At 46.2% G+C, this 26,870-nt stretch overlaps 1 protein-coding gene across 1 annotated transcript in view; it reads left to right on the forward strand.

Annotated features, from left to right (window-relative positions):
• The window catches only part of DAW1 (dynein assembly factor with WD repeats 1), a 328,433-nt gene extending 302,145 nt beyond the window's left edge, over positions 1-26,288 (forward strand). Inside the window, exon 13 of the mRNA XM_069617981.1 lies at positions 25,929-26,288. Coding sequence (XP_069474082.1) covers positions 25,929-25,963 — 35 coding nt within the window. The 3' untranslated portion in view covers positions 25,964-26,288. The remainder of the gene's footprint in view (positions 1-25,928) is intronic.
• The last annotated feature ends 582 nt before the right edge of the window (positions 26,289-26,870 follow it).

Genomic DNA, 26,870 nt, shown 5'->3' on the forward strand with positions numbered 1-26,870 from the left:
ACGCCAGGCTGAAAGTTATTAGAGCCCAACTTACTTCAGCTGGTGGAAAACTGGGATCAGGAGAAGGCCCCTCCGTCATCCACAATCGACATACCAATGGTCATGCACCAGGATCTCCGGTGGTAGCATCAGCTGGACAATGTATCGAGCGACGCCCCCCTTTGGCAGCTGAACCCCTCAGTGATCATTACCACGGACGACTCTTCCCTGGGTTGGAAGGCAACTTTAGTAGACCACTTTATTTATGGAGTCTGGAGTGCCCCAGAGTCGCAGTTGCATATAAATGCCCTGGAGCTCAAAGCGATTCGTCTAGCTTTGAAGGCGTTTCAGATGATTGTGCAGGGCAAGGTTGTGCTAGTGAGGACATACGGCTTCATGCCAATGTTTTATATGAACAGACAGAGTGGCACCAGGTCCCCCTTCCTATGTCTTCTGGCAGTGGAAATCTGGGGGTGGGCGCTGGTAGACGACATACAAATGATCACAGAACACCTGCCCAGGGACAGCAACACAGAAGCGGATATGCTGAGCAGGTTGGGAAGGACAACCTACAAGTGGGTGCTGTCTAGCAGTATCCTTACGCCCCTCCTCCGGCAGTGGAGTGGTTCCTCAGATGGACTTTTTTGTGCCAGTAGTCAACTGCAAGTTACTCCAGTACTTGTCCTGGCTAGGACAGGGGCTCCATTCCCTAGGAGATGCCTTCCAGATCATCTATAATCACCTCCAAGCGTATGACTTTCCTCAGACCCTCACTCCTCCAGAGAGTAGTGCAGAAGTTCAGGAGCTCCACTGACTGTTCACTGATTCTCATTGTGCTGAGGTGGCCGGCGAGAGTGTGGCTCTCGGACATGCATAGTTAGTGATCCTGGGCCCAGTGAGCCTTCCTATCGAGTCTCCAACCTCCCTCTCCCAGCAACGAGGAGCAGTAGTGCATCCGGACCCGGCGAGCCAAGACCTGGTTGTCTGGCTCCTGATCAACTGAAGCTGCAAGGTTACGAGGTGTACGAGGACAACTTGCGCATTATTCAAGCGGCCCATAAGGATTCCACCAGAGTGCAATACCGCAGTAAGTCTACCAGATTCTGCTAATGGACGAGGGACAAGCAAATGAATCCTGTGACCTGCTTACTAAACAACGTCTGGTCATTCACTGCACATCTGGCTCACCTGCCGCACTTATCTGTCAGCCATCAGGGTCAACAAGAATTCCTCAGACCACACATTCACATCAGCAATCCCTGCGGTGAAGTCACTTGAAAGGGCTGTACAGGCTGTTCCCACCGGTTCATAGGCCTCATCCAGTTTGGGACCTCAACATTGTACTGTCAGCTCTAGTACACAAGCTCTTTCAGCCGATGGCGTCAGCCAACAATCAAATGTTCTGATACTCAAGATGGTAATTTTTCTGGGTCTGTCCTCAACCAGGCGGGTCGGTGAGATCCAAGTGTTTTCGGCTGGTGAGCCGTTCAGTGTTTCACAAAGACAAATTTGTACTAAGAATGCACCAAAAGTTCCTCGCCAAGGAGGTGTCAACTTTTGACCTTTACCAGGAGGTATGTCTCCCTGTATTTTTTTCCATCTCCACAGTCAGAGGGGGCAAAGGGGCTGCACCTACTGGACCTCACCCAAATTCTACCGTGCACGTACAAAGGATTTCAGGAAAACAGAGGCCCTACTGGTTACATTCGTGGGGGACCTCTCCAGGTTCGCAGGCTTCAAAGACGTCTATCGCTAAGGGCTGCGATTACGGAGACTTACAAGGCAGGGCCCAGTGGATTTAATGCACATGCGGTAAGAGCAAAAGCAATCGAGGTTGCGTTTCAAAGACCTGTGCCAAAGGACGTCATTAGCAAGGTGGCAACCTGGGCTACACCCTCAGCATTTTGCAAATGCTACTCACTGGACATCAGCTCAAGGGCTGAAGCAGAGTTTGGGCAGACAGTGCGCAAGAATCTGATCGCCACATCTTAAATTTCTCATGGCTTCCTCCCAATTGCGGGGTGTATGTTGTAATCACTCATACAGGAAGGAGGAAAGGAGACGGGACGTAAGGGTAATAGAATGTTACCACTGTAGTGACTAGAATACTCCTAGTCCTAAATCCCCTTTCCTCCATACTGCCCACCTTCATCTCCTTGGACTGATTTTAATATGTGGCCAAGGATCTTGTTAAGAGCATCTGGCGTGCTAAGGGACTGAGGTGAAATGGCATGGGCGGTGTTATGTTGCGTGTGTGTGCGCTGTGACCGCGCCTGGCATAAATTTAAAAGGCAAGTTGAATATTTTTTACTGAAAGGTTCCAGTACTGTCCCCACCTCAGGTACGCCCATAAAGGATGGACGAAAGCGGACTTGGGACAAGGAGTATTCTAGTCACTACGGTGAGAAACATTTTATTTTCGAAGGCACTTGTGGATATATATTTCGGGGATCACCCATACCATCCAATCTAAGCTTTTAAAAGGTTCTTTGATGGGTCAGTACTTGGGCTGATGAGTTCTTGGAGACATTCAGTGCATGAAAGGCCACATTGTTAGGTCCTCCAGTGCAATAATCGTCTGTCATTTTCAGGGTTCATTCATTCACCCCTTCCCCTCTTTTGCCCACAGGGGAGGTGCCTCATTGAAGACAATAACAGCAACACTGCATCCACTGTGTGATGGTCACCTCTGGAGACTGTTTAAGGGGGGGCACAGAAGCGGCATGGGTGTATCCATTGGAGGGTCTATACCTTACCCTAACTGGTAGGTGAAGTTTCCTCAGTGGAAGTAGATTATACATGGAAATACGCTGCAGGTTCTTGCAGAGATCATCCACTGTACGGTAAAACACATTTTCAGAAACCACTGTTGAAAAAGATTATCTTAGAAAACTAGCAAACTGCTCACGTGCTGACCCTCATGGAAAAACGCGGTCTCAAGGAACCACTTGCATGCCCATTTGTGCTACATCATATCAATATACCACTGCCTTGAGACAAAGGGGTGACAAGGGTTCCCAGAGACACCCCAAGTACAGCAACACAGCGACCTATCTTACGCGGGATCAGTGTAGGACCACAGAGCCGTTGAACCACCATGACCTTTCCGAGTTGAGTAAAGCAATTATTAAGCTGTCTGCCTGTGCTGCTTTGGTCCATAAATCCATTAGCAAGCACTGCGTTCACAGAAAGCCTTTCCCCATCAGCCTAATTATATGCAAGGAAAGGGATGCATGGGGAGGCGGGTAAACACAAGAACCTTGACCAATTGAGTAATCCAGTGCTAACCAAGCCTAGAAAGCTCACAGGAATGATTGTAGCAGCTAACATTCTTAAAGCAGTATTAAAGGTGACCGAAGTTGGCAGACAGCATGGGAGTTAGGACAGAGATCCAGAGAGGTGTTCGAGGAGACACAAGCCGAAAATACAGCGACTGGTATAACTTTCTGAGCAGTGCTTTCCAGACCTAGAAGCTCTTTACCTATAGCCTGCTGGAGGCTGCTCCTCAGATCCTGGCAAAGGCCAGGGAATCCTGAAGGTGACGGTATTAGTTTGCTAACCAGCAAGAGGGCTCTAGCAAAAACCATGGAGCAAGCCAGAAAATGCAGAGTACAAAAAATTGCTAGCCTGCTTAGAGCTATATTCAAGACCCAGGTGCAAGTCAGTGCACCTCTAGGCTGGCCAGAATTAAGCCTGTAGTGGGCTCAAGCTGAGGAAGGCAACCATTATCCGATAGGTGAAAATAACAGCATGATAAGCAGCAAGGCTTGGGGCCAAAATTGCTGCTCGTAATTATTGTGGGAATCTGTTGAGGCAAAGCAGAATTGTGAGTACAGCGGGGAATTGGCATAATGAGGATTTGAAATTGCTGGGAGGTCTTCAGATTATTTGTATCCTTAAAGAAGAGCAAGAGCTAACAGGAGCTTTTTGTACCTCTATACCAGCTGGTGCCGCACATAAATATCTGACATTCAGTCTATCTGGGAATTTGTATTCATTTGCATGTGTAATCCTCGAGAATAAATGATATGCGATAGGTATTGGATGCAAGGTGATAGTTTGCATGTCTTGTGGAAGTTAAATTTGGGGCCTCTATGTTTTGGCTTCTCGTTCTGCAGCAGCCGCAAGAGAGAGTGTGAGGAATGGCCATCTGTCGAGGGTGAAAAGGGCACGATTTTTTTAATGCATAAAATTATGCAGGTAATTCCTTCTCCAAAGGGGCAATCTAATAACCAGACCCTCCCCCTTTGTCACTACTCCATGCCAAAAGAATGGTGCCCTTTTGCCCTGCTGCATCAGTAGCCTGACTCACTGCACCTGTTCTGCATGTGGTGCAGAACAGAACAGAACAGAGCAGAGCAGATTCTATGATCCCAAGATGCCTGCTTGACTGTGGCAGCGACAGCTGAGTCACTGCCGCAACGGGTGACATTTTAAGATTTACCCCTGAGACACAAACCACGATGATCAGGAGCACCCCAGGCTAGTGGCAGTGTAATCTCTTAAAAGAAATAAAAAAAATAAATAAAAGAAAAGGTATTCCTGGGTTTAGGCGCATGGTGATACTTATGATCATGGCAAATTGATAGTGCACATGTGTCGGCTGCTGGAGGGATTGGGAATTCGGCTCCCACGGTCCGATACTGCCACACTGCAGGAAAGAAACCCTGAGGTGCCGGCCTCTCTGATTCTCTTATGAGGGCCGGTAACTCCCTCCCATGAGACCATTGCACAGCAAGCAGCTGTCCCAGGCCCGGGTATCACAGGGGCACACCCATTCAGGAGGAGTTGACGCATACCAGGTTTCTGCACATTCAAGGGTCTATGATGAATCCGGTGGAGTCCTCACTGATTTCTTGGTGGTGACCTCCTCACATGTGGCCAGGGGACGGCAGCCTCTACGTGATCCTGACCCTTGGGGCGGCTATGAGGGAGGCTCAACTGGAAGAAGACAACCTCTTAGAAGATGTTGTGGTTCCATCGGATGGGACCTGGTATCCCCGATTGTCCCTTGAAAATAACATCCTCATGTCTGAAACCCTCATGGCCTATTGCCGCGCATCCACTCCTTTTCCTATGAAGAGCAGGGAAAACCCTTTAACCAAATGTACCGACCAACCTTAGTCTACCTTGCCAATATAATGAAATCACCTTTTTCAATTCCTCTTGTCTATCAGTCAGAACTGACTTGGCATCAAAACCTTTTAACAATGTTCATCCAAATTCCATAAGTCAGTCATTCACAATGGACTTCTGTTCCCAGAATCCACAAAATACTGTGACGAAGAAGTAGACTGATCCAGCAATGTGGAGCAAAAGAGATTGGAATTACAGCCAGCGATCTAGTATTTTCTGTCCCACATCTGTGCCTGGGAAATGTAAGCAGGCCAAACAGAGAATGGAACACAGCTGCTGTGGCAATTGGCGAGACAGAGCTGCACCTCTCCATGAGGAGCAGAGAGCCGAGAAGCCAGGACCGGTGTGGTGGACCCAGGTGCCTCGCCGCCGGAGGACGAAGGAACAGCTGGACCAAAAGACGCTGCAGGATTGCCAAGAGCGGTTGAAGAACTCCTGGTTATTCGCAGATTAAGGAAAACAGCATTTCATTACTGGATTCAAGAGGAAAGCAGGCATGTCGAGTGGAAGCTGCGGAGGACCGGCGAACGGAGGAAAGCAGGCAGCTAGACGAAAGACTGGAATCCTTCACCGGTCAACCGCAAGAGAAGATACCAATGCCTACAGAACAGTGAGTGCTTGCAAAAGCAACCGGGACACTGGGGCGTATCAGCTAACATGCCGAATGTGAACAATAGAAGGCGTCTTATCTGAGAGAAGAGAAATTGACATATTGGGAAAAGGGAACTTAAGTCGCAAACAAATCCTTTTCTAATGTGCAATTGTACACCTTGCCAATACGAAAAAAGGAGAGAAAAGGTAATATATCAGGAAGATACATTATCCAATACTATATACAAACAACTTTGGGAGCGGGTGAAAAACCTGAATGAACCGAACTCCTGGCAGGATAGCATACCAAGCAATTGAAAAGGATTGTGTTATACAAGATAGAAGCCAAACAGTTTTGTGTGCAGGTGTTGCACTTTGTCAAGAGAGGCCCAAAGAACTGTTGTGAATAAAGATTCAGAGTAAAGAAGAATTCAGAGGAAGGGAACCACCCTCTGGAACAAGGACCTTTTATCCTTGAGGGGTCCTGAGAACACCAATGCATGGAAACCTCATGCAGTAGGGAAGAATCGAGGGAAGGAAACTTTTCCAAACCTCTCAAGGTTAAAGACACTTCCCTTTTTCATCTTAGAGTTGCGTTTATAGTGTGAGGGTCAGAATATAACTTTGGACACAAGACAGCTTTGTTCTTGACATCCTGACACAGACAGAACCTGAGTTTTTGTTTAGGTAGGGAAATTCCTCTTGGAGCAGTGTCGGAGTGGCCTTTTCCCAAGCCCTTTAATTTTCAAATACGTCTTTAACCAAAAACATGACAAACTTGTGTCTGGGTTTCATTCCTGACTCTTCATAGGTCTTTGTTCAGTCGGAGGAAAGGCGGTGGTAGTAGAATAGGCTGGAGTCCTATGGGCCGTGGAAGAAGCCTTCCACCGTTTTCTCTCGCTGTCTCTTTACCTTTCACGTCTTCCTCTGGAGCAAGGCCCTCTGGGTGCAAGATCAAGAGGGCAAAGTCCACTTCAACCAAGAGCAGGGATTGCTCCCCTAAAGCAGGCTAGCTTTAGACCAATCACCTGAAGACTTAGGCCCTTAAGTGGGGGTCTTACACCCTTCAACAGAAGACCTTCAGTTTCTCGAGGATCCTTTAAGGCCTAAGAGTCGTTCTGAAGGCTTTCACCTGGACCTCTTTTGGGACAGTTGCACTGCCCAAATTCCTCTTCCAGTGGTGAAGCAAGAACCGTCCGAGACGGAAGAAAGCTCTGTCACCGAACCACTGCCAGCGAACATAGGGAGTGGCCTTTGCTGTGGATAAGGACCAGCAATCTGCACAGATGATCTGTGCCAAAAGAGCAGACCCAGAACTGGCGTATTCTGTCCTTGAGCCCTTTGCAAAGGCCTCACAGCAGCCTGCAGGTCCAGATCAGCCGCAGTTCTCTGCTCATCCACACAACGGTCACTTTGCGTTCACTGCCTCCTAAGCAAGAAGGAAGGTGCTGGGATCTGCATTCCTCCAACCAGCTGAACTATTGCACTGTATTAACATTGGCTCGAAACAGCAGTGTGTCCTCGCCAAGCACGCCACTTGCCAGGCCCAAAGCACCTGCTAACCACTGAAAAACCGCCACCTCATTTTTGCACATCTACACCCCCCTCGAGCACCACTTCACGATAGAGGCCAGTCAACCTGGCCTGGCCATTGTTGAAGCATACTTGGAACCGCCCGACCTGCATCACTTGAACCATCGCTGTTCGACCTTACTGAGCACAAGCATTTGCGCCCTGTTCGATCCCGGGTCTGATGCATCAGCCCACCAAGAACCGAAATCAGTACTGTGACTGCCCCATGTTCCACTTGGGCCCTGGAGACTGCTTAGGTCACGATCGTCCCTGTTTTCACGAAGATATCCTTTTTGGTAGTACTTTATCTGCCACCCTTGGAGCTATACCGAGAGTGCTACTTTCTCCAGTCTGTCACATCTCTTCTGTTCGTTCCTTTGGGGTGGGTTTTTGTATAGTAATCTTTTTCGTTCCTCTTGCAGATGGTGTGTTTTATAAAAGTGTATATATTTTTATAGAGCCTTGATTGGACATTCCCTTTATTTTTGGACTGTGAAACTGTTTGGGCCACTACTGGTTCCTTTTCACACCCCTCTTGGAACTATAGCCTGCCCCTGGCCTGCGTTGCCACAAAAGGCGAAGGAGGTGTATCTCTTAACTGTGCCTGTTTTACCTTTGATTGCATTGGGTTTTGGTTTGTAAAAGCGAGGGCTTAGCAAGCCATTTTGTCCCTGTTGTCCTTTTACTCCTGCGAGGCAGAATCCAATTTGTCAGAGTGATCAAGGTGGCATGGCAGAAAGAGGTGGCAGACCGGATATAAACATCTTGTCGGTAAACTCACAGCAGTGGAGATCGATCTAGTAAACAGATCTAGTTAGGGTTGTAGATGTAATGGCTAAGTAAGAGTTAGCAGTAAAATAGCAAAGGAACGCAGGGTAGAGGGGAAATTCATTAAACAAATGTAAATCGAAATGGCAAGTGTTGGGTCATTTTTTCTGAAGGCCAACCAAGGGCTTAGTAAAACCATTCAACTGAGGCAGTACATGACTCCACTCTTCGTATAAGGCTGTACTACCTGAGTATAGCGTTGACAGAGCAGCCAGGTTTATCTTGGGAGCGAGAGAGGGCTGTAGAATCAGTACAAAGAAATTGTATTACAAATGGTCCAAAGAAACACTGACACGCTATGCATTGTAAAAATAATTGGTTTATTTAAATACAAGTAGGCTCAGAAAAATATTGGGGGAAATGAGTACTATTACAGATCATATAAACACATTATAAAAACACAACACTATGCTTTAAAGTTCACAGACCAAAGCATAGACCTTATGAAAAAAAAAATAACAATATTTCTAGGTAAGTCAGACATTGGTATACACATTCCGTGTAGGGCACACCCATTCTTGGGGAGTAAAACTATAAGTAACTTTCAGATTACTTTACAGTAATTCCAGGGTAGTAGACCCTGTCAGTTGTACCCTGACGCTCAGAAAGAAATCCCATACCAAGTCAACTGGACAATCTACTTTTCAGAATAGTGGAACACTTATTCCAGGACTAGTAAAAACCTATAACTCTGATTCAGGATGCCAGTTATTCTAGGGGAGTTGGACCTTGGGATGTAATAATCAATCACAGTTGCATTTCAGTTCAGACTAAGGGAAGAAATAACTCTAACATACGTTTAGGATAACACCGTTCTACTCGAGATAAGTAAAAAGTATATACTTTTGTAAGGAGTTACCAGCAACCTAAAAGGTAAGTATGAAATAGGCAGACTTATTCTGGCCAGGCTAACAGCAGGTCAGAGGAAGATACACACGAAGACAGAATATCCTAGGTCAGATTCTCGTTGTTTGCAAGGTCCAGCACTCTGCTGTTGGGACCTTTTTAAGGCTCAATTTGCATCTCTGGAGGTCGAGCAGGATGCAGGATGCCCACAAAGTTTCAGCAACATTCAGAATTTCCGAAGACTGCACCGCACAAAGACTTGAGGTCCAAGGGCATTGGGGGTATTGTAGAACTGCAAGGTCACAGCACGACGTAGGATGGCTCAAAATGCAGGTCTTTTTGAGTTGATTTGGTCTCACCAAGATCTGGGTCGGGGTCCTCGATTTTGGAATTCCCAGGTTGGTTGGAAGGCAGGCCTACAGCAGGCTCCGGTTACACAGCAGGTTCTCTGGTCGCTGAAAATCGTCTCAGCCGTGTTTCCTTCATCATCCTCTTCGATTTTGTTTCCAGTGGTCGACTACCTCTTCAGCTTCCAAGGTCAGACTTTTATGCAGGAACATAGTCAATCAAACAGCCTTGCAACATTTAAACTTGGGAGGGGGTTGGCAATCCTTTCAGGTCAGACAGCCTCCTTCGCTTCCTGCCTTCCGACACTCTGGAGCCTGGGCAGAGGAGTCCACAGGACTCCCACTGAAGATAAAAATCACACAATGGAATTTCCCACCCTGGAGGTCACGGGAAGGAACAAGAAAGGACAGGGAACAGTGAAATCATGAAATAAGAAGACAGGGGCAATTTTGGTAAAATGAGCACCCATGGGTGCCTTTGCTGGGGCTGTGCAAATAGCCCCGCAGTAAAGGTGCACCGAATTAATGAAAAAGGTTCACTGCCACCAGCCATTAAAGGTAAGCTTGTCCTTGTAACATAAATGTTACATTTAAAATGAGAAAGGGGATACTCTGTATCTCCCCAGCACTCCACATAAGGTGGGGGTGCTGGTCTCACTTAATAAAATTTAAAAGGGATGCAAAGATCCTTTTCAGCCCTGAGAACTGTAGTTCTCTCAAGGTTAACTAGAGAAAGTTAAAAGGGGAGCCCCCAGGGCATCCCAGCAACAATAGACACTTATTGCCAAAATGTCAGAGGATCACTTTTGAAAGACACTATGGCGAGTCTTAAAAATGGCACCCATAAAAAGTAAAGAATTCTGTGAGTGTGGAAAAAGGTTCCCACTCACATAGATATAAGTAAAAATAATCCACCAGTAAAGCAAAACGTTCTGGGGTTGACCCAGATCGGGAAGATTTATCCTTACTATGAAAATCTTACCTAACAGCAAGAGGCCGAGGAATCAACAGAAAGAGCCAGCAATCAAGCGAAAGATGCAGAAACCTAGAAACTGAAAGAAGGCATGTGCATTTTTGGGTGCTTGCCAAAAATCGGACAACAAGTTCGACCATCTTTTAGGCACTGACTCCAGGCATTCTCACCTGCACCTCTTTTAATGTTAAATCGTTACGCAAAAGTAGCTCTTTTTTTCCCCATTACTGCATTTCTTGGTCTTCCAATGCTCAAGTCCTCTACTCAACGTACAGTGTCCTGAGGACCCACAAGACTTCACTTTAATAGCTCGTGGGTGGGAATGAGATTCTCCTGGTCAGAGAAAGCCTAACACGTCTAGCTCCTGTTTTATGACTCTAAATTTCAACCCCTGGATAGTCCTATTATTTTTAACCTGCACCTCCTCTTGTGTGCATCCTGTTGTCTCTTATTGTATTTTCCTTGTTTCAACGAATAGAATGTATAATGATTGTTATACTAGGGTTTACTGAACACAGAAGATGTTATTAATGCACTCCTTCACCAATTCAGGACCAATTTATTCTGGGATTGGCATGGCTCCATCATCTGTGTGGGATCCCACATTACTTGCAAATAATACAGAACGGGATCCCACACAGATACGTGGATCTCATCTACATGGACAAGTACCGCTTGACTGTGCTTCTTAAACACCGCCATCTCCCATCCTATGAGAGTTCACAATCGGCTGGTAGAGGGGATGGAGGTGACCACCCAAGCCACAAATGCGGACAGATGCTGGAGCCATGCCAATCCCAGAATAAATTGGTCCTGAAGAAGATGACATCACTAGCCATGGTCCTCCAAAACCGGTCGACCCTGTAGATCATGAGACCCATCATGATTATGACGATGTTCGCTAAATCAAGCTAGGATATGTCCAAACAAAACCAAATATACTCACCCTTAGTTTGATTTTGAATATTTTGTTTGCGCACCAAACAGAGTAAACTATAAACGGGTGCAGATGTAAACCATTAGATGGAATTTCAGAGTATCAATTCGTTATGCATTCTGCAGGTGTAAGGGAAACCTATCTGAAAAGAAAGGTTTTCAGGCTCTTTCTGAATAGTATTAGGAATTTAGAGGACCTAATATCTAACAGTAGTTGGTTCCATAATTTCGGACCAAACACACCAACGCTTCTCTCTCCCCCAAAGACCAAGTTGGACCTTGGCACACAAAACAGGAGTTGGTCTCTAGAATGGTGATCTCTAAGTGGGCAATAAAGAATGATCTTATCCACTAGATATTCCTACGCAAGTCTGTTCAAACACTTGCAGCTAAGACATGCCACTTTAAATGTAATTCTGTCCTCTACCTGGAGCCAGTGTAGGGATCTTCGAAAGGCGGATATATGATCCCTTCTATTCAGCTGTCTGATTGGCATGACTACCACATTTTGGCCTCTCTGCAATCTGGCTATCTGTTTAGCTGAGCTCCTGCTAACAGGCTGTTACAGTATTCTAGGTAGAGGCTAGTCATGGCTCCCACCACTACCGCATGATCTTCAACTAGGATAAAAGCGAGTACATTAAGCAACACCCGGATTGCGTAAAAGACTGCTTTAACTTTGGCCCCCAACTGGGCCTCACCACTGAGGTTCGATTGCCATATACAGCCCAGATTCCTGACCTTGTTAGTATATTGCAATTGTCCCCCCAGGATCAACAGCCGATTGATTTATATGAATAGGTAGGTACCTTTTGAAGGTAACTGCATAGTTCGTATTAACCTAACATAACATGAATATAATGCAATACGGGCACTCTATGAAGCAACAATGTGCCTCAAAGTACTACGAAAATAACGGCAATTCTGAAGTGAGTAATTTCACGGGTAGTCGACTATCACTCAGCCTCATGAATGACCGTTGTTTGAGACCATCCTTGTCTCGTGGAGTTCATGTGTTCCATTGATGAATTTGTGTCTCACACCATTTGCATGTTCTTTCAACCTGTTTTATTTCATGTATTCAAAATGAGTCCTTGGGGAAGTCTTTGAATCCAGCCAGTGTTTGTGCAGGAGGAAAGTGTGGTTAATGCGTAGAGTGTAGGAGATTGGTCAAAGGGAAGACAGGTTAAGTATTGCTCTAGGAACTTATTGAGGCAGTGCTGGGTCATACATTGTCAATTCATTTGTGTGTGGAGCATTGCAAGATTTTTCCCATACCCCATCTACTGACCCATATGTTACCCTAACCCTCTTTCCGGTGTTCCTCTATCCCACTACCTATCCACAACCATCTCTAACCCCACCCCCCAGGCCCACCACCCCTATTGGCTGCCTCTTGGTGACCTGTAATTACGAAATCGGGGACCTGTGCCAACCAAGGTGGGAGGGTCATACTCCATTTGGCTTCCATGGTTAGGGAGTGAGGGTGGATTACCCTTCATCCCTGACAGTGTCTGCTTTGATGAATCCAGAGAATTACTACCCCCAAAATGAGACTTGGGAAGTGAGCCCGCTTCGCAAAACCCTCTTTAAGGGTTTGGGCAAGAGGAGTGTCCCTGGGGTTGACTCCCCCTTAGGGGACAATGACTCCTAGCTGAACAAGCTAGAAAGATCTCTCTCAACCCCATCATGCCACTTTTTGTCTGCATACATGGGAGTAGATGAAAGCATTCAGGGAGTGAAACATTCACACATGCTTTGCTTAGTTGCAGGCCCCTCTTTAAAGGAGAAGCCCCAGGACCAATAGGATGGTGTCCCTCAGTATTGAGACTGGCACATGAGGGAAATGGCCCTCACCTGGAGAGTGAGGGAGGAGCGGACGTGCAGCCCGCTAGCCCAAAGGAAGCCATGCAGAGCGGATGTTGCTGCTACAGTGTGGAGCTGACACAGCCTTGAGGCACCACCACAACGGTCATGTGGTGGGCTTAGAACCCATGCAGCACTGCTGTGACCAGGAGCGCCCGGGGACCAGAGACCCAGGTCCCTCACAGTGAGAGACCAAACTGCGACCAACACGGGAGACTGACCTGCTGGAAGGGAGGACACCAGAGAGAAGGCAGTGGCCGAGAAAGGTGCCCGTGAGAGGGAGCCAGAAACCAGCATCCAAACCCAGAGGGTTCCGCCACCACATCCTCCTTGGAAGGAGACCTTAGAACAGCAGGTACATGGAAGGCAATAAAGAAAGGGAGGAAGGTGATTGAGCTTTGTGTCCCTATGTGAGAGTCCAAGTAACAAAGCCATTCAAGTAGCTCACTGGCCACCAAGCCAGTGTGTATCAGTTAAACACAGTCCTGGGGAACCAGGCTTGCTTTTAGTAATGTTCAAGTTTGTATAAGATGTTGAACTTTAGTTTAGTTGTTCGTGGGTTCGCTGGCTTTGCGTGTTGGTCCGTGGACCCGGATGAGTCCAAACCTTGTTGATGATTCCACAAACCCATTAGAGCCATCAAACCTGGCAGGACCTGCAAAATATTTTTGCAATCCTTAGAGCCCACTTGGAAGTTAACAATCCCCGCAGAGGTTTTAAGTGTGGTGTCAGGTTTCTTGGGATCCTAAGTGGGGAGAAGGTTCCAGAGGGTTTTAAAATTTGCGGGGCCCTTCCCCCTATGACAACGGCCAAGGAAGAGTGGTCAGGGGCATCCTCACTGTACTGCCCTTGGGCTCTCATCTTTCAATTTCTTGGGAATGAGTCTGCAAAGTCTGACAGGGGTCTTCATCACAGGAGCTTTAAAACATTTTGTGCTCCTGCCCTTCAGCCTTTGTCAGGCTACAGAGTTTTCATCAAGCTTCTGGTTGTCACGGCTGCTCGTCTGGGATGGGATGAGTCCTATCTTTCCCTTGCTAAGCAAGTAGAACATTTGAGACCACTCTCCACTGTCTATCTTGGACCATCTGTACTGCACATGCCAGCTTCTGCACATGTTGGACTTTTCCATCAATTGGATTAATTCAAAATGTCCCACACTACTCACTTTCAGGTCTCTGCTTCATTGGGGCAATTCTGGGTATTCACTCTGGCCGGCATTTCCACTTGAGAACCATATTGTCCACATGTGTGTTTGTATTTTATTGGATTTATAAAGCGCTATATTCCAAAGCGCTGAACAAAAGAAAAACAGTAGAAAAGGCGTGAGTGAAATCAATTGCCAAAACATTCAAGTTGAAAGCAGAAAAGCCTTAAGGTGAGTATGAAAAAGATAAAAGGAGGAAGATGACTTACATAGTTTAGGTGCTAAGAGAGTGAAAGAACGAAAACTCGACTAGGCACAAGGGGGATGAGGGTCCGAAAAAAGGAATTGGGACTGGGATCAAAGGGGGCAAGAAGGTGGATAGAATGTGATCAAGGAAGCGAGATGAGGAGCCATCCAGTGAAGACTCTTGAAAACAACACAGAGAAAATTAAATTAGAGGAAATTCAAAGGATAATCAATGAATAGATTACAGAATAGGAAGAATAGAATTGCCAGGAGAGAGATGCAAAAGAGGGTGAGTTGTAGATGGACTGGAGAGGAGATAACCGATCTACAAGAAGGCCAAGCAGAAGTGTAGAACAGTAAAATAGTAGTCAGAAGTTAAGAGGAGAAGAGAATAATTTTAGCACCAATAAAAGAGAAAAACACAGGCACATCGGATATTATAAAGATGACAACAGCAAGAACAAGCCACAGAGGCGATATAAGGAGCAAAAGAGAGCGGAGTGAAAAATGACTCCAAGTTTACTAGTGGTAGATGAGGTGAAAGATAAGAAGGGGGAAAGGAAATAGATGGAAGGTAATGGTGAAGGTAGAGTGGTAGTGGGAAAGAAAAGGGCTTCAGTCATGGACAGGTTGAGATGTGAATAATAATCCAACATACAGGATTTAATAGATGAGACGAGCAGATACATTAGAGTGGATGTTGTCAGAAAAAGAAGAGCAAGAAAGCTAGTTTTGGGAATAGCCAGCATAAAGTGATTACAAAGACCAAAAGAGGAATTGATCGAAACACGGGGGATTGTAAATAAGGAGAAAAGCAGAGGGCCAAGGACGGAGCCTTGATCACCAAAGTGTATAGTGACAACAGAGGAAATTGACCTACCCAGGAAACTGAGAAGGTGCGGTTAGTCCAAGTTAAGAGCGAAACCATTGAATTAGAGAATCCTCAAAACTAAGATTAGAAAGTGAACAACGAAGAACATGATGATCAACCGTGTCAAAGGCAGCAGAAAAGTTGTGAAAAGTGTAGAGAGGATCGTTTTGCAAAGCGGGCACAGAGTAAGCAGTTACACTGAGCAAAGAGCTGTCGTCGTTGAGTGAAGAGGGCGGAAACCTGATTTTTGAAGAGGAACAACAGCCGATTGATTTATATGAACAGAGACCTAGTTATAGACAACGTGTTCCAAGAATTTAGGAAGAAAAGGAAGATCTATCAGACAATAGTTAGAAGATGCAGAAGGACCCAAAGATGATTTCTTTAAAATAGGAAGTATTGAGGCATGTTTAAAGATGAAAGTAAGTCGCAATGACAAGGGGGGTTTAGGACAGTTAAGCGTTGTTGCTTGGCTACAAGCTGAGAATAAGTGTAGAAATTATTTAAAGAGTATAGGGCAGCAAGGTCCGCAGAAGATTGATTTCCTGTAGCGATGCTCAGCCTATCGTAGAAGACTGCAGTAGGCATGGAATGCAGGGTGTAAGCAAGTTTGTTGTGGCTATCCAGTGGGGTGGATAAGTGAGATAAAGATGATCTAGAGTACCTAGTAAGCCTGAGGACCGAAGTGAAGATATACTGTCCGTTAGAAGGGTAGAAATCAAGCTTAAAGATGGGAGAGATGGGTGAAGAGGGTTAAAAGCTGAGATAAACATAGTAGGCTCAAAGTGTCATACGTCATGGCACAAAAAAGTAGATGTACATCAGGCAGGAGGAGTGCAGGCGGAATAAAGAGTAAAGGAAAGCAAACCATGGCCAGAAGAATAGATGGGAAGGAAATGGAGGAGAGGGTAGAAAAGACCAGATCAGGAGACATGACAGTGGGGTGTTAGTGGTAAGATGAAGGTAATGGGAATCAAGAATACAATATAATTGTGGAGTGTCTAGAGAGATGAAGATTAAAGTTGCCAAGAAGGATCAGGAAGTTGTAAAGCTAGAATTGAAGATGAGAGAGAGTCGAGGTCTTCACATAAGGATTAAACGGGGCCAGGGGGACGGTACATTACTAAAAAAGTTACAGCATGTGCTTTAAAGAAGGAAGATAAATTATATACAAAGTGAAGAGAATAAAGGCATGAATAAATAGTTCAGCAATTATGGACACAGTCCTTTATCCTAGTCATCGCTTTTTTCGATACTTCTGGGTGTCACAGCCTCTTTAAATGTTCCTAGGCCATTAGCCTAGGGTGAAGACAGTGGTCTGTTTGAGGGTAACCTGATAGACATTTTACGTGCTTCAACTAAACTATCTGAGGACCTCCTGTGGTTAGCCTTCAGAAAAACGTTTCTGAAAAGGGAACCTTTCCAACAGCCTTGGCCTCAGGTGGCTGTGGTCCTTGGCAGCTTTCAAGGCCTGTGGTTTTCCATTTAACAATCTTACTGTGAGTAGCCTTTGGTCTCCAGCTTTGTCAAGAAAGCACTTCAATCTCCATTTGGTTGACTCTTGTGCCTTTTGGTCCCTCAGTATGGGGTATGCATGCCTAGGTTTTCACAAAGGAGCAGTTTTTTTTCCATTAAGAAAATGTGGTGGGGCTGTTCCCTCTGTGCAGCAAGGCAGTGTGTATGTGGTTCAGTGACATCTCCCTGTCAGCAGCCCCTCTGGCCAGAACAGAGAATTGTTTGGCAGGTGCTCTGATCAGGCATTTCAATTGCACACATCCTGGAGTCCGAGGAGATCCTGGAGATCTTTGCCTGCTGGAGGACCCCTCTAGTGTGCCTCTTTTCTTACAGTCTTAACCAGAAGTACAAGTTATCCGGTTCCATGGAATTTCTCACAAAGGGAGCTCTAAGGGAGGTATTGATTGTAGAGTGGAAATTTAATCACCTCAAGGTCTCTTTGCAACCCCCTTAGATCCCCACAACGATTCCATCCACCAGCTGGTTCTTGGGAGATGTAGGTGATTCATTTCCATACGGATGTAACTGCGACAGAAAAATAAACGCTTCAACAACTCACTCAGTCTAGCCGATTGGCTCCCGAAGGTCACCGAATTTGTCCATTTGGCGTTGCTAGCAAAATGCATGAAAATATTGAAGGAGGCACGGAAGTCAAATAAAAGATCATGTGATTTCAATAAATGGAAACTGTTGTGTACAGAACATTGAATCAATCTGTTACACAGTGCAGCAACAGAAGTTACATCTTTGTTTTACTCTTAGTATTGATATACAACTCCTTTTAATGTACATCTTTCAGCACTAGCTGTATCTTTTATGTTATGGTACTTGGCATTTATATAGCGCTCTATATATCATTGGTATGACCGCAAAGCGCTGGTAGGTTGAACACCCTCAGGAACCGTAGTTCTGGTCAGTCGAGAGAGATGGCGTCGTAAGGTGCATGGGTGCACCAGATATGTGTGCAGCTGATGTAATTTGCGGGTGGTAGCTGCATCCTAGCGTATGGTGTGGTGCTGGAGATATCAGTTGGATGTGTGCAGTCTGGTGGGTGGACACCCAGACTGGGCTTCTGTCTGCGTTAGGCCTGAAGGATGCATATGTGAGCACCAAGGCCGGCATGTGCTCGGCTAGCTGCGTTTTATTAGGGTGATGAGGAGTTCATTGAGTTGTATTCGTATATGAACAGCTAGGCCAAATTAATCAAGGGTATAGCTGTGTTCTAGTTGAATGATGGTGTATAGTAGAGGGTAAGTGTACTGATGTGATATGATGGTTATCTTTAGAGCGCCTGAGACCAGGCACGTGAACAGGATGGCATGAAACATAGCGACACATGGACATATAGAGACAGGGGGCTGGGCTTTCAGCGAAAGGTGGGGGGATACGGATATATAGCTACAGCATGGGGGACAGGAAGGCAGGGTGCACAGTGATACATGTGTGGGGCATGTTAACATCAACAGTTGTATTTCTACCCAAATGCGATTCAGGCTAATGATCACAGCTCCACCCAAGTGTGAGGCATGCCAACATTTGCATTTCTATCTACAAGCGACTCAGGCTAACGTTCACAATCCTGTCAGGGTCTGGCGCAGGCTAATGTTCACAGTTCTAACTGAGTACTCCATTAATTCTTTCAATTTTCCTCAATTTCATCCACTCATTCCTTTTCTTGTGTTCCATCCATTCCACCCACTTTATCCACTCCATCCATTAAATCCACTCCATCCATTCCATCCACTCGGTCCATTCCATCTCCCCACACCATCCATTCTATCCGTTTCATCCATTCTATATATTCTATCCATTTCATCCATTCTATCCATTCTTTCCATCCACCCCATCCATTTCATCGATTCCATTCCATCTGCCTCATTCATTCCGTCCACTCTGTCCATTTCATCCACTCTATCTATTCCATCCACTTTATTCAGTCTATTCCATCTATCTCATCCATTGCATCCATCCACTCTATCCATTTTATCCATTCTTTCCAATCCATCCATCTCATCCATTCCATCCGTGCACTCTATCCATTTTATCAATTCCATCCACTCCACCTGGTTCATCACTCCATCCATTCCATCTACTCCATCCAATTCATTTATTCCATCCATTCTGTCAATTTCACCCACCCACCCATCCATTTCATCCACTCCACTCCGCCAACTCCATTCCACCTGCACTCCACCCACCTCATCCACTACACCTATTCCATCCATTCCATTCATTTCATTCAATTCATTCAATTCTATTTGATCTGTTCCATCCACTCAGTCCACTCCACCCGTTCCATCAATCAATCAAACTCATATCCATATACCCCCTCAATTCCATCCACCCCATCTGTTTCATTCTTATTTTCAATCCATTCCGTCTACTCCATCTGTTTCATCCATCCATTCTATCCACTCCGTTCCATCAATCAATCGATCGATTCCGCTCAATCCACTCGATCTGCTCCATCCACTCGGTCTGTTCCATCCGTTTCATTCATTCCATTCATCCATTCCATCCATCGGTTTTGTCCAACCATAACCATCCTTATCCATCCATCCATTCCATCTATAAATTTCATATACACATACCGATAATTCCATCCATTGCATTTGTCAATTCTCTATACATATCTTCCAATCATTCCACATGCTTCCACGCCATTCATTCCAGCCTCTCACTCTACATGCGTCCATCCATGTCATCCATCCCTTGCATCCGTCTTTTTCTGTGTCCATCCATTCCATCTATCCCCTCCATCCATCCGTCCACTCCATCCACTCATTCCCCTCCATCCATTCCATCTATCCATTCATCCAACGTTCCACTCGTCCGATCCATCCACTCCATCAACCCATCTACTCAATCCATCATTTCTATTCATTTTGTCTATTCTTTCTCGTTCATCCATTCGATCCACTCTATATACATACCCTCCATTCATTCCACATGTATCCGTGCCATACATTCAATCCCTTCATTTCACGTGCGTCTATCTGTTCCATTTATTCCATCCTTTCCATCTACTCCATCCGTTCGCTCCATCTGTCACTCAGACATGCTTCCACACCATCCATTCCATCCACCCATTTCGTCAATCCATTCCCTTCATCCACTCAATCCATCCATCTTATCCTGTGTGTAGGATCAGAAGTCATTGAACACCTGGTAGAGTCTCATTGTGTATTGAGTCATTGGGTTGTTAGGAGTTCAGACATATCTTTAGGGTTGTCGTTGGTGTTCTGGAAAGAGCCAATGCTGAGAAAGAGGATCCTCTGATCCTGACTGAGTTGGTGGTTGGGATCACTAAAAGAAGGGCAGAGCTTGATCTTAGGGTGCGGGGTGGGAGGTAAGGTTTTAGCTTATCTTGCAGGTATAAAGGGCCGGTCTTGTGCACTGCACGATGAGTGATGCACAGTGTCTTGAAATTGTCCCTTTGTCCAACTGGGAGCCAATGAAGGGTTCTCAGAGCTGGACCCAGGGGTAGTAGCATTTTAGCAGCAGCGTTTTGTGCTCTTTGGGGTTTATTAGGGTTGTATGCCAGGACTCCTAGGTAAAGGGAGTTGGCATAGTCCAGTCTCAGCATTCCAATGAATATAACAGCGACAAGTCTGTTTGGCAAGGAGAGGGAGGGGAAACTGCGCCTGAGAATTTTGAGATGGTAGTGACATGATTTAGATACGTTATTGATCTGTCGGCAGAGGGTTAGGCCAGAGTCCATAGTGCATCCAAGGTTTTTTACTGACTGAGGGGGTGGGCGGTTGGCCCAAGGAAGGGGGCCAGGGTGTGGACGAGGGAGAAGCTCAGTATTGCTGCATACCATGATTTTGGTTTTAGTGGGGTTTAGGAGGAGGTGGTTTGTAGTCAACCAACGGTCGATATCTAGGAGGCAGGCTGCAGGGTCTGGCTGAGAGTTGGAGTTTGAGTTGTGGAGTTTAAGGATGATTCGGGTATCGTCGGCGTAGATGTAGCACATGATATTGTGCTAGTGGGATGATTCCAAGGAGGGTGGACATATAGAGGTTCAATATGAGAGCTGATAGACATGCGCCTTGTGGTACTCCAGTGTTGACTGGGCAGGCAGCAGAGAAAAATGGGGAGAGGAGGGTTATTTGTTTCCTATTGTTGAGGAAGGAGGCGATCCATTTGAGAGCGGTTCCACCGATTCCTAGGGAGTGGAGGCGGTCAGGGAGGATTGAATGGTTAATTGTGTCGAAGGCTGCAGACAGGTCGGAGAATTAGTGCAGCGCATCCTGCAGAGTCTGCAGTGATCTTAAGATCGTTCCAGATTGAGGCCAAAGTGGTTTCGGTTCCATGTCGCAGTATGAAGCCCGATTGGGCGGGGTCAAGGAGGTTGTTGGATTCGACAAAATCGTTTAGTTGGGAGTATGCAGTTTGGTCGATGAGTTTCGCAAGGAATCTGGTGTTCGAGATGGGGTGGTAATTTTTGGGGTCAAGGGAGTCCAGGGATGGTTTTTTAAGAAGGAACTTGGCATGTGAATTTTGAAGGCATCGGGAAATATTCCAGAGGTGAGGGAGTCATTTAGGATGGTTCTTGCATGCTCTCTGCGCAGGTGGATGAGAATATTTCTTTGAGGACTGAGGCAGGGCAGCGGTCTAGGGGGGGGAACCAGAAGGTTTGCGAGCAGATAGGTCAAGAAATTCTCCTCTGGAGATTGGTTTGAAGGAGTCAAAGGTGGGTAAGGAGGGGGTAGCGGTGGTGGGAGGGGTGGTTGTTGGATTGGACGGTACTTGGGGCGGTGAGAGGAGGGACAGTTTGTTAAGGGAAGTCGTTCGGTCGCAAGCAGTGGTGTAGAAGTGGAGGGAGAGAGAGTCGCAGAGCGATTGTGATGGGGTTGATTGGGCAGAGGTACAAGTGGGTTTGACGAATTCAGATAAGATTCTGTGGAGTTCTTTGCTGTGGTTTCCACAGTTGAGAATCCAATTGTTGTAGTGGGCTTTTTTTGCTTTTCGGATTTCTGCTTTGTAGTTGTGATGGTACAAGGCAAACGTGGATCTACTGAGACTGTTTTTTTCTGCTCGCCATTTGCGTTCCAAGGATTTATTTAGTTTTTTGGCATTCCTCCGTTCAGGAGTCAACCATTTGGGAAATGGTCCAAGGCGTGCGGAAAAGGGGCATGAGGGGGTGAGTGGAATTAGTGACTCATTGAGCCATGAGTCGAGGAAGTTGATTGTTAAAGATCCATCATGGGGGATGTTGTGGAGGGTCTGAGAAGCAGGGCTTCGGCTAGGTCAGGGATGATCTTTAGTTCTAGCATTTGCAGAGAAGGGGGAGGCGGGATGGGTGTAGGGGGAGGGGAGAGTATGGAGAATGGAGAAAGAGACAACAAAGTGGTCGGACCAGATAAGTGGTAAAGGGGGCGGCTAGATGTATAAGGTCATGGGAGCTGAAGATAGCATCTAGGGTGTGTCCTTTAAAATGGGTTGGACCGTTCATGTGAAGGGAGAGGTTGAGCGCATCAAGATTGTCGACCAGTAAATGGGTCATGGGTTTGGTGGGGATGTCCAACCAGATATTGACGTCTCCTAGCAGAGTCAGGGAGGGGTGATTTACTTGCATGGTGGCTACAGAGTCACAGAGGTTGGTTGTGAAATGTCTGTCATAACCAGGAGGTCTGTAAGTGATTAGGAAGCTGCGCAAGAAGGTCGGAGGTAGTGAAAATTTAACAAGGGGGGATTTTTTTTACAATGGAATGCATGTCTGAGAATCAACGAGTGAGATGGAGAAGTGAGATTTGAAAAGGACTGCTATGCCGCCTCCTCCTCTAGAGGGTCTGTTAAGTGGGATGAGGGAGTAGCCCGGGGGGGGGGCGAATGCCTCATGTGCAATAGGGGTAACGTTGTCCGAGAACCAGGTTTCAGTGATAAAGACTAGGTCAGGTTTGTCAGAGGAGAAGAGGTTGAAGATGTGTGTCTGATTTTTGCTACAGAGCGGGCATTACAAAGGATGCACTTGACTTCAGAGTGGGCTGTGGTCATGGAGGTTGTTGGGGTGTGAGTAGGACGTGCGTTGGGGGCTGTAAGGGGGGACAGGAGGGTTAGGGTGCTCAAGGTAAGTGAGGCAGGGAGATGAGTGGTGGGGAGTTCGGGTGTCTGCGGGCTCGAGGTGATGAAGGGTGGTGGCTGGTTAGAGTAGATGGGCGGAGGATGATATGTGAGGGGGTGTGGGTAGGGATTAGGGGGCGCGCGCGGGCGAGTGGACGGATGGCCATTGGGTAAGGGGGGTTTTAGGGGGAGACTCTCGAAGGATTGGGGGGGGGTCTGGGGAGCAGGGCGAGAAGTCAAGTGAGAGGGGGTGGAAGCAGGGTGAGGGCAGGGGGGAGTATAGCGGGGATGGGGATGGGGAGGGATAGTTTGGGAAGCTGGCTACAAGCGGAGAGGAGTAGACAGTCATGCAGGGGGACCAGGCTTGTTTACTACTTTTCAAGGGTTTCTGCGCAGTAGGGGTGTGAGAGAGGGTGGGGGGGCGGAGGGTGAGGGAGATGCTGCTACTGTTATTGCGAGGGCGAGACGTGCTGCTTTTAGAGAGGTTATGGTGGGGCGATGTTAGGTGTCAAAGAGGTTAATGGGGGCGCGGGGTACGGTGGAAGGGGTTGTGGGCGGGGGCTGCGCATTTCTGTGATGTGTTAGGGTATAGCGACTCTGAGGTCTGGTGGGGAAAGGAGGGGAGGGATGATTGCTGTTGGGTGGGTTCAAGGAAGGGGTTGAAGGAGGTGAGGGTTTGAGGTGTTTGGCGCACCAGCGGGCCCTTCTGCCTTGGGAGTTTGATAGGGTGCGGGTTGTTATGGTGAGGGGTATTGGGGAGTTCTCAATAGCTGTCAGGGGGAGGGTGGGGGGGTTATGAGTTTGAGTGGGAATGGAGGGGTGGAATGGGGTTCAGGGGACGGAGGTGGTTGTTGCACCAGAGTGTGGCTCTGATTTTCGAGTTTGATAGGGGGCAGTGTGTCATGTCGTCGTGTATTGGGGAGTTCTGAGAAGCGGTCAGAGGGAAGGTTGGGAGCGAAGAGTTTGGGTGGGAAGGGGGGGGGGGAGTGGGCTTCCGAGGAGGGAGGTGGTTGGCGTGCCAGAGTGTGGCTCGGATTTTAGAGTTGGATGCAGTGTGGTGGTAGGAGATTGTGCGAGTGGCGTTATACTGAAGTGCGGGGGACGAAGGATTTCTGTGGTTGTGCTAAGTGAAGGAAAGGTGAGGGGCTCGAAGGTGGGAGCTAGTGTGTGGGTGGTGAGCCGTGGGGACTGAGGACGGGAGGGACCATGGGGGTTCTAGGAATCTGGACGGGTGTGAGAGGTGGATAATTGCGAGACGGGGTCGCCATCTGGATGTTAGTCTTATTTGGTAGAATTTAACAAAGTAAACTAATTTTCAGTGCGCTATCTAGATTTGAGACGGGCTAAGAGGGTAAAATGCAACACAATATCTAGATGTGACACAGTCAGTGTTAAGAGGCAGAGAACAATATAGTAATATTAGAGCGCACTATCTAGATGTGACGCAGTCTTAAGAGGCAGAGTACAACACAAACTTTATGCACACTATCTAGATGTGACAGTCTTAAGAGGCAGTCGCTGTTATTGCCGATTTTGTCTGGGTGCGATGTAGGCCAATTTTCACGATTCAATCTAAATGCGGCTTAGATGCAGGCTAATGTTTTCGACTACATCCAGGTGTGGTGCGTGCTAATGTTTGTAAGTCTAAGTGTGGCACATGTAAGCATTCATAGTTCACAGGAAGGTTATTGTAGAGTGGCAGGGCTTTCTAGAGTAAAGTAATTGCTCTACTCCCTACCCGTGCCACACTTATTTTGGTAGTTGGTGCTGGTTGACGGCTGGCCACTGACTTCCCTGGCGTCTCCTGTGGACACTTGCTGACAGTCTGGAGCCGCCTCTGTAGGAGCTGCCCACAACATATTATGGTTGAAGGTACCAGTAGTAAATGCCTTCATGGAAGGAGTAAAACACAGAAATGTACAGACTAGCAGCAACATGTGACCTGAATGCAGTACTAAATAGTGTTGTTTACCACACTTTGAACCACTTCATGAATGCAGTATCAAGCATCTAATTTTCGAGGTGGCTTTCTTAATTCGCAGACTTTTCAGTTCAGTCAAAAAGAAAACTGCAGGCTTGGTCTGGAGACGAACCCCCTCTTATGATTCATAAAGACGAGTCGCTTTTCAGGATACACCCACGGTTCCCACCGAAGTCTATTTCAATGATTTACGACAAGCAAACTATAGTACTGCCAGTTTTCGTCAAACTGCCACAATCAACTGCTGAAACAGCCCTACGCTCACTATGCGCTCGGGTCAATGATGTTTTACATACATAGACAAAGCGAATAAAACAACTCACCAATTCTTTCAGCATTACTAAAAGAAGCAGCCAGTCAGCAAATCTAGTTTTGCCAATTGAATTGCACAACAGTATACTTTAGCAAACAAACGGTGCCAAAGAAACCCAGCATACATCTTACACGGGTGACTGGGGCGCCGTTGTCTTCCTTAGCCAATGTATCATTAGACTCCAAACGTAAGGCCGCACTGTGGAGTTCTGTGCAGACATTCACTCACAGTTGAGCACTAACTTTAGGAAGCAACAAAACGTCATACGCTGTCCACGTTAAAGGAGTGCTCCTTTCGATGTCCATGCTGAAACTCAACACAGGGTGTAGTACCCCAGATCAGACACTAAGTGGCAGCAATGCATAACACGCCACTCGAAAGCAGTATATTCTGGATAAAAACCATATATGAAGGTAATGAATTCTGTCTCTGTACTTATTTATTCAATCAAATAAAGCTATATGTAGGGATTGATTCTTTTTTAATTCGGCATTACTGTTGCGATTACGAGGTATTGACATTTATTTTGCACTTGTAAAAAGTTGTTACTCGATGCATGGTTGTGTACCTACGGTAAGAGGCGAGATCTTGTGGTAAAACATGTTATTCATGTAGCGGCCAGCTCAATCACTCTCATTTTGCAACCCATTTACTAACGTTGTACATTAATATCTGCTTTGTGATGAAACTTACTAAAGTCATTATTTTTATTTTCCAGGAAGCAAGGATAACACCTGTAGAATCTGGCGCTGACGGCACAAAGACTGCATTAGCGTACTGGCGCTTCCTCCGAACAAATGGTTTATGAAGCAAAACGTTTCCCAGTCTCTGGCACGTCTCGAAACTGTTGAAGTAGGCCTGTTACCTGCACATCGCTTGGCAGCTGCTCTGAGAATGGCCAACTGTGCTAGTTTGGCAATTTGGCAGGAGTCCCAGTGTTTAATGTTCATGAGTTTATCCTGATCAGTAAGCAGTCGCACATGTTTTTTTTTCGGAAATTAGACGTGTTGCACTATCCTATTGTATGTAGCATTTTCATTGTTTGATACACTTTTTAAATAAAATAATAAAAATGGTTCATCAGTTGTTTGACATAATGAGTATCGAGGAACATGCCTTTATCCAAAACCTGCAATATAGGTCTACCTATAGCTCCTTCCCAGTGCTTTACAGGTCTGTTTAACCGTTCCCAAACCTAAACACAATTCAGAAACGATGGTCTTGCCATTTAAAATCAGCAAAGCGTAGGTTAACTGTGCACAATACGTCATAACATTTACTAAATCGCACAAAAAGACACAATTGCATGCATAGTTCTAAGGCAAGATAATATTACTTTGAACAAGAATAGATTCTATATGAAAGAAGGTTATTTGGTGCACCCACCTCGTTTGAATTTCTCTACCCTCCCCGGTTTACATTTAACTCTTCCAAAAGCTTTACTTTGGAATCGTGGTTCCTTTAAAAAATATAGAAATTAACGACAATACAAATAGTACAATGTATGCATATACACTCAATTTAGCAAACATTTAAAAGCAGGAAGAAAATCAACACAATCAATGGAATACTAGGCTTCGATGTCTTGCCCATATTAAATGAGTGGACCCAGCAAATGTTACTACAATCGTAAGTCACAATAAGAATTGTACCTGTGCAC

The sequence above is a fragment of the Ambystoma mexicanum genome, chromosome 10 (assembly GCF_040938575.1).
Source record: "Ambystoma mexicanum isolate Mex_15411 chromosome 10, UKY_AmexF1_1, whole genome shotgun sequence".
NCBI classification, from domain to species: domain Eukaryota; kingdom Metazoa; phylum Chordata; class Amphibia; order Caudata; family Ambystomatidae; genus Ambystoma; species Ambystoma mexicanum.